At 35.7% G+C, this 8,004-nt stretch overlaps 1 protein-coding gene across 1 annotated transcript; it reads right to left on the bottom strand.

The window, feature by feature from the left end:
- Positions 1-3,842: 3,842 nt before the first annotated feature.
- Positions 3,843-7,198, bottom strand: ZNF214 (zinc finger protein 214). The gene is made up of 2 exons (XM_039224076.1): positions 7,041-7,198; positions 3,843-5,712 (listed from the first exon to the last, which is right to left on the bottom strand). The coding sequence occupies exons 1-2, from the start codon at positions 7,165-7,167 to the stop codon at positions 4,016-4,018; spliced, it is 1,824 nt and encodes a 607-aa protein (XP_039080007.1). The 5' UTR covers positions 7,168-7,198; the 3' UTR covers positions 3,843-4,015.
- Positions 7,199-8,004: the final 806 nt, after the last annotated feature.

The raw sequence follows: 8,004 nt of genomic DNA, 5'->3' as shown, positions 1-8,004 counted from the left end.
CTACTTAAAGAGAAACAAGTTTTTAAAAGAGTGACTTTGTCTAATGGCATTCAGTGTGTAGAAAGAAGAGAGGTTACCCAAAGAGAAACAAGTTTTTGAAAGAGTGGCTTTGTCTAATGGCATTCTAGAGCAAATTCCCATATGAAAGCTTCTGTCCTTGCATTTTTTTCTGTGAGATTTTAAAATATGTTCTATAGCTCTGTTTTTTGAATTAGATAACTTAAGGTCTCTTTTCTTTGGAAATAAAAATGCTTTAATAATGTGCAATCTCTTTCCATAAAATATATGCCTAGCTATGAAATCACCGTAGGAAACAATGTCAACAATTTTAAAGCTTATGATTAGCAAAATAGCTTTTCCAAAGTGTATCGGTTTACCTTCATTGTAAATAGTAAGTATCCATCACTCTATTCACTGAAAATAGCTATTATAATTGTTAATAAAAGTGGTAATTTCATTGCTTTAATCTGCTGATGTCCTATGCCAATCTTTAGTAGGTATCTATCTTCCTAGTTGATAAAAGTTCTTAACTGTCTTAATCATGACAAGTATCTTTCCTATTGTCTGTTTTTCACCTACAGTTAAAAAAATTTTTGTGGCCAAATTCCCAGGTATTTTTTCTAATCCTCAGAAAATGCATGTGTATTATGTATGTTTTCAACCATAAAAAAGAACCCACTTTAGTGAATTTTAAACATTTTATGTTAAAGCAGTAAGACTCTCTTTAAAAAGATATCTTATGCTAATCTTGAATATGACTTAAATAAAGATGGGGTTAAATCTGTTGTTTGTTTCGGATGCACCGGCCTTCGTGAAACCACATGGAAGTTCATGGAACCCAACCTGAAAACTTGTGTTATAATCTATCTTAGATCAATATGTATGTGTGTGTATATATATATATATATAGCCTAATTTGATTTTTCACCAAAGAGTTAATTTTTTCAGCACTCTTTATTGAATAAAGCTATAGATTAACTTAAGAACATTTCCTTTTTAAAAATCGTAAGACTTCTCTGTTCAAGTCATTTCTTCAAATTTTCATTGTATATTTTTATTTGTTCTTTTTTAGAAAGAAATTTTAGTGTTTCTACAAGCTTTATTTTTTCCACCCACTGTATTTTCTGATTATAGCAAGAGTCTAGGAAACTACTAGTTTTATTCACTTTATGGATTTAGTTTATTTTTATTATTTTTTAAAAACATATTGTAGGCACTCCCTTATGTTTGTGTAATGAACGTTTGCCTATTCTTTTGTATCAGTAAAATTAATTACTGAATTAATATTGAACAGTCCATCAATTAATAATGGATAGTCACTGATCAATATAATTTTGCTTTAATTTTTTCTGTCTTTTGCTAATAGGGACTTGAATATTCTTTGTTTTTATTTTCTCCTCTGTTTTGAAAGGTATATGTGCTTAGTTGCAATTGCTAACTTTGTAAAAAAAATATATATATATTTACACTCTTAGTTCTTCAGTTGTTACAGGCAAGAAGATGTAGGGCCCCTGCTATTTAAGATCAGAAACGTAGACACTTTGTTATTCTTACCCCTACAGGGTTACTACATTTTCAAATAAAAACACAGGATGCCTCATTAAATTTGAATTTCTTATAAGCAAATAATTTCTTAGTCCAAGTCCTATGTAATATTTGGGATATATTTATATTTATTCATTGTATATCTGAAATCTAAACTGGATGTTCTGTATTTTATCTGGCAACCCTGTTCTCCCAGTGGGGCATTTATATATAACCTGTTTAAGATTTTCTTGTACAGCTATTTAAAATTTTTGAAATTTTGGGGGCACCTGGGTAGCTCAGTCAGTTAAGCAGCTGACTTCTGCTCAGGTCATGATCTCATGGTTCATGGGTTTGAGCCGTACGTCGGGCTCTGTGCTGACGGCTCAGAGCCTGGAGCCTGTTTTGGATTCTGTGTCTCCCTCTCTCTTTGCCCCTCCCCTGCTCATGCTCTCTTTCTGTCTCTCAAAAATAAATAATAAATGTTAAAAAAAATTTTAAAAATAAAATTTTTGACATTTTTCAAACAAATTAACACTTCTGACTTAACTCCATATTTAACTAATTTTTGTACTCATTACCACTTTTATGCCATAATCTCCACATTCATGAGCTCTCTTTAAGAAAGGAACATGTATGGTGTTTTCTCATTTAATTTGTTACCTGCACAGTTTAGACAACAAAGAAATTTAGTTGATTTAAAAAAAATAGGTGGTAACAGATTTTTTTAATCTCACAATTTTGAAGGTGTCATTCCACTATCTTTTGACATTTACTGGTAGAGTTCTTTATTCATTCTCTTTTCATTGGCTTTGTAGATGACCAGAATTTTTCTTTCTTCATGCTTGCAATTCTTTTTTCCCTAAGCTATTTCTAAGCATGGTTTTTGTGTTGGTTTTGCCTAAAGTCTCATCAGCATATATACTTTTAGCTCAGGTAAAATGTCTTAATTTCTGTGATCATTAATTCTGTTCTACATTCTTTCTTAGAAACACCTTTAATTCCTGCACTGGATCTCCATTCTTTGCACTTCATATCTGTCTTTTCTTATTGTTTCCATCTCACTATCCGTTTTGTATACATTGAAGATCCTCTCAGATTTATTCATTATTTGATATTCTTCAGTGCCAATTCAAATTGCTCCTTACTGCCTTTCAGTTTGATCCCATTTTAAATTTCCCTGTAGTCCTTCATTATTTTTCTCTTTATTTCAGAGGCTCTTCTCTACTTAGGGATTTCTGCTCTAATTTTACTGATTTCAGGTTTTCTGTCATGCTACTCAAGACACCCATTTTTTTTTTTTTTTAATAATTTCTTCAGGAGACTGAAATAGCTAAGTTTCAGGGCTATCAGTTTATAACTCTTCACAGTGGTTTTCTTTCTTTGGTACTACAATTCCCTGTTATTTCCCTGAACAGGCCCCCTTAATTTAGTTTCTCTTGGGCAGTGTTATCTAAACATATTTATATTTTGAATAGTTAGGACTTGTGTATTCCTACTGACTACTCCATTTTATAATGGCCAAATTTTCCCATCTTACATCATTAGCTTACTAGTTCATTTCTGCTTCCAACTGCTATTTCTCAGTTACCTTTGTTCTACTGAGATTAAATCAGAGTCTACTGCTTAAATCTCTAATTCTGAACAGATGGATTATGTTCAGTTTCTAGCATTCACTTCTATCAGCTTTTGTCGACATCTTTCACCACTTATTTAGAGACATTAAATTTTGCACTTCTTGTTACATGGTATCTGAACCTATGAATAAATGTGGAAACCTGGGGAAAGGGACACCTGGGGAGGGGTATGTGTGAGACTGCACCATGGTAACCTTAAAGTGTAGCATCCTTGCAACAAAAGAATGGTTCCTGACCTTTCTGGGTGGCAGAGATAACATGTCTAAGACATCCTATCTCAGATAAAGGGTCATGCAGTGTTTTCCTACCTTATGTCATAAGCAAGTGAATTGTACTGACCTAATTATTCTTCCACATTTGAGCAACAGGTTACCTACCAGTTTGAGTTTCAAGTTTCATATGTTTTTTTTTCCTGTGGTTTTCCCAGGCACTTTACAGGGGAGTCAAGATGCTGTTTCGTAACTAGCTAGCCAATTTCTGTTCAAACCTAAGTGTAAGTAAATGCTTTAAAGTCAGTGAAAATACAAAGTTAAATATACAGTATGATTTCATACACATGAAAATGTACCAAAAAAAAAAAAGACTAGAATAAAACAGGATGAAGTGTTTTTTTGAATCTTTTGTATATTTTATAATGGTTATGTATAATACTAATAGAAAAAGTAAATACACTTTAATTTTAAATATATAGGCATCCTCCTAAGGATTTATTCTTGGAGCAAATGCTTCTTAGTGGGAGTTAGGGGACACTATAAATGTTGCTTAGGATTACTCGGGTTATTTATAGAATTTTATTCTCAGCAGATTTACTGACTTAAGATTAAGCTTTGATTAAAATGGTTAAATGAACATAATTATAAGGTTTCCTGTCCGTGATTATTGTGAAGATGTAAATTCGGATCAAATTCCTTATAATACTCATGGCATTTATGAGGTTTCTCTTCTGTGTGGACTCTTTGATGAATTCGAAGAGCTGAACTATGACTGAAACCCTTGCCACACTTAGCACATTGATAGGGCTTCTCTCCTGTGTGGACTCTCTGATGGATGTGAAGATTAGAGCTGTGACTAAAGCCCTTTCCACAATCATCACATTTATAGGGCTTTTCTCCTGTGTGGACTCTCTGATGAATGAGAAGATGTGAACGCTGACTGAATCCCTTACTGCAGTGTTCGCATTTATAGGGTTTCTCACCAGTATGTACTCTTTGGTGAGTGTGAAGCTTTGAACTCTTGCTGAAGCCCTTCCCACATTCATGACAAGTATAGGGTTTCTCCCCTGTATGGACCCTCTGATGAATACGAAGATCTGAGCTGTGACTAAAGTCCTTCCCACAGTCGTCACATTTATAAGGCTTCTCTCCTGTATGTACTCTTTGATGAATCTGGAGATTTGAGCGCTGGGTAAAGCCCTTACCACAGTCATCACATTTATAGGACTTCTCTCCTGTGTGGACTAATTGATGAATTCGAAGATTTGAGCTCTGACTGAAGCCCTTACCACACTTATCACACTTATATGGTTTCTCTCCTGTGTGGACTCTCTGATGAACGTGAAGTACTGAACTCCGACTAAAACTCTTACCACACTGATCACACTTAAAAGGCTTCTCTACGATGTGAAGTCTCTGATGAATGTTAAGTAATGAATTTCTACCGAGGTCCTTACCACACTCAAATTTATAGAGTTTCTCTTCTGTATGGGCTCTTTGATGATTGTGAAGGCTAGAGATTTGACTGAAGCTCTTACCACATACATGACATAAATAAGAAACCTCCCTTGTGCAGACTCTCTGATGAAAGTGAACACCTAAGCTCTGACTGAAGTTACCATCAGCTTCATCACAGACATACAGCTTCTTACCTATGTGAATTCTTGGATGTCTGTATAGGTCTGATCTCTGAGAGAAGCATGCTGTGCTAATGGAGCACTGATAGAACTTTTCTCCAAGTTGATTTCTCTTGTGAAGAACACACTGCGAGTTCCAATAATAAATTTCTTTACATTTATTACATCCACAGTATTTCTCTTCCATAGAGTCTTTCAGTAGGTCATGTTGATATATCTCCCCAGTGTACTCTGGACAGGCTTCCCCTGTTGAGACACAAGAATGCTGAACTATAAGCTTCTGTTCTTTTTCCATAGAGAGATTTTTCCTAGATATGCTGAGATGGCATCTGCTTCCTTGAAAACCATGTGAATCATTCATATAGATTTCTCTAGCATAGTCTTGAGGGGTGTGTTTTGTTTCTAAGGACTGCCAGGGTATAAACTTTGTATATTTTAAGTTTCTGGGACTTTTGCCTTCAAAAGTCAGTTCATAGTTCCCATACCCTGGTACTTGTGTGGAGAGTATCAACCATTCTTGATGTTGGGCAAAGTCTTGTTGTTTGAGGTCTTTGGAATCTATTCCTTGGATGGTTTCCACAAAGCTTCTATTCTTATATATCTGAGTGCTGGCATTCCTCCAGCCTTGCCAGCAGGGAAGATTTTCATGTTCGAAGTATTTGAATCTTTCTTCTTGGGGTATGTAACTCTCTTTCCAATTTCCTAGAAGAATAAGCAGATAATCCAGTGGTGAGATGAAGGTGGTGTTAAAAAATTTCCAAATATCGGGGCGCCTGGGTGGCTTAGTCGGTTAAGCGTCCGACTTTCGCTTAGGTCATGATCTCGCGGTTCGTGGGTTCGAGCTCCGCGTCGGGCTCTGTGCTGACTGCCAGCTCAGAGCCTGGAGCCTGTTTCAGTCTGTGACTCCCTCTCTCTCTGACCCTCCCCTGCTCACGCTGTCTCTCTCTCTCTCTCCTAGAAATAAATAAAACATTAAAAAAAAAAAATTCCCAAATATCTCAATCAATGACCTCCAGAAATGTATGTGCAGGTGCAAGTGGAAAGGATTGTGACAGGCTGCTCCATATTTATATGTGAAATTCATGTGTTTGTTTATTCATATGTGTATCCATTCATTCACTTATTTAGTCATTCCATAGTTGTATCCTGAGCATCTACTACTTACCAGGTACTGTTAGAAATCAAAAAGGCTGATTGCTTCATGGAAATCATCTTAAAACTGGATTTAATTAAATTACTCTATTTGAGACACTGCTATAAGTAATAAAATATTTCTGTTTTTCTGTTCTAGCATAGTGTGATAGATTAAAAAAATGGCTGCATTAACTGTGTATCTTTGCATTTTCCCCTTCCATGCTGACTTTAGCTGGGCTATTCAATTTGCTTTGTTTACTGAGATATTAGCAAAAGTGATACAAGCAGAGACTTGAAAGTGCTTGTCCTCTCTCTTGCTGGTTTTGTAAATCCTGTGATCACCAATATGTAAAGAAGCCTGGGCTAGACTGCTTGAGGACATATAGTCAACACATTCCCATTATCCTCACTGACACCAACCCACTGCCAGATATGAGTCAGACTGTCCAGCTTCATCTTAGACCATCCAGCCCCAATCAAATAAATCACTCTATGAAAGAAGATCCATCTAACCAATGAGAATCATGAAAAATAATAAGGTTTGTTTTAAGTCACTAGTTTGAGGTAGTTTGTTATATAGCAAAAGCTAACTTGTACAAATTGTATGAAGAGAGCACAAATTTAGAACCACACAAAATGAGTTATGTGTGGAGATCTATATTTTAACTGAATTCCAGAAAATATATAAGAATAATAATCACAAATACCTATTAATTACATAGCTTGGGTGTCTTGGAAAATGTCTTGCTCTATCATCTATCTGTCATCTGATTTAAGACCCATTTCTGAGGATATTTCTCCTATACCAATACAATACCTAGATAAAGAAACAAAATACTCAACAAAACTGTCCCAGAAAAACTAACTCTGTTACCTAAGAGCTGGGATAACTTTACCTATTGACATGACATTTGTGTAGTTCTCCCACATGACCTCTCTGTAGAGCTTTTTTTGAGAAGAATCCAGGAATTTCCACTCCTCCCAAGTAAAAATAACAGTCACATCTTCGAATGTTACTGCCATCTGGTCAGAGATCAGATTTTCCAGGAAGAAGAGATCTAAATGAGAAGACGGACAAAGAGACAGCCATTCAGCATATAAATAAGTGACAAACCAAATAAAAAAAGAAAGTACTTCAATAATGAAGAAAAATAAGAAAGGTAAAAGGAGACATAATAATAGTGAATGGCTAAATAATGTATTCAGTCATTGAAGCCCGTCTTAAGGAACATTTATATAGCATCTGTCTGCTAACCACTGGGTTAAGTACTTCACATATATTTTAAGTAGTCCTCACAGCGACCCTCTTGTAGATATAATTATCATTCCTATTTTAAAAATTAGTAAATAACAGTTGAAAGAAATTAAACAATTTCTCCCAACCCTTATTCTAAAAATGTTCATCTTCCTGCTCCAGTCTGGGCTGGCTATTCTTTTTATGCTCCATTTTCAAGATTATAAGACTCTTCCTGTGATTTACCCCACTAATTGGGAGGTATAGGCCCAAATGAGTTCAATCAAGTTTACGAATGGTAAGTCTGTGGCCACTGAAAAAAAAGTAAAGGTGAGAAACAGGGTTTTCTTCAAGACACACTTTTGGTTTAAAGGAGAATCTCCAATGGGGTGCGTGGGTGGCTCAGTCAATTAAGCAGCCAACTTCGGCTCAGGTCATGATCTTACGGTTCATGGGTTTGAGCCCCGCATCGGGCTCTGTGCTGACAGCTCAGAGCCTGGAACCTGTTTCAGATTCTGTGTCTCCCTCTCTGCCCCTCCCCCACTTGTGCTCTGTCTCTCTCTGTCTCAAAAGTAAATAAACAAACAAACAAACAAATAAAAATAAAGGAGAATCTCCAAGCGTGG

The sequence above is a fragment of the Hyaena hyaena genome, unplaced genomic scaffold (genome assembly GCF_003009895.1).
Source record: "Hyaena hyaena isolate Hyena2069 unplaced genomic scaffold, ASM300989v1 scaffold_1538, whole genome shotgun sequence".
Classification (NCBI taxonomy): domain Eukaryota; kingdom Metazoa; phylum Chordata; class Mammalia; order Carnivora; family Hyaenidae; genus Hyaena; species Hyaena hyaena.
The sequence above is the reverse complement of the archived record's forward strand: the minus strand, read 5'-3'. Positions and strand labels throughout refer to the sequence as shown.

Bases quoted from the DNA above. Each gene is read 5' to 3' on its own strand.
- ZNF214 (XM_039224076.1), bottom strand. From the start codon at position 7,167: ATGGCAGTAACATTCGAAGATGTGACTGTTATTTTTACTTGGGAGGAG. The intron at 5,713-7,040 runs GTAAAGTTATCC...TTATTCTTCTAG, and splicing joins CACAAATGTCATGTCAATAG to GAAATTGGAAAGAGAGTTAC.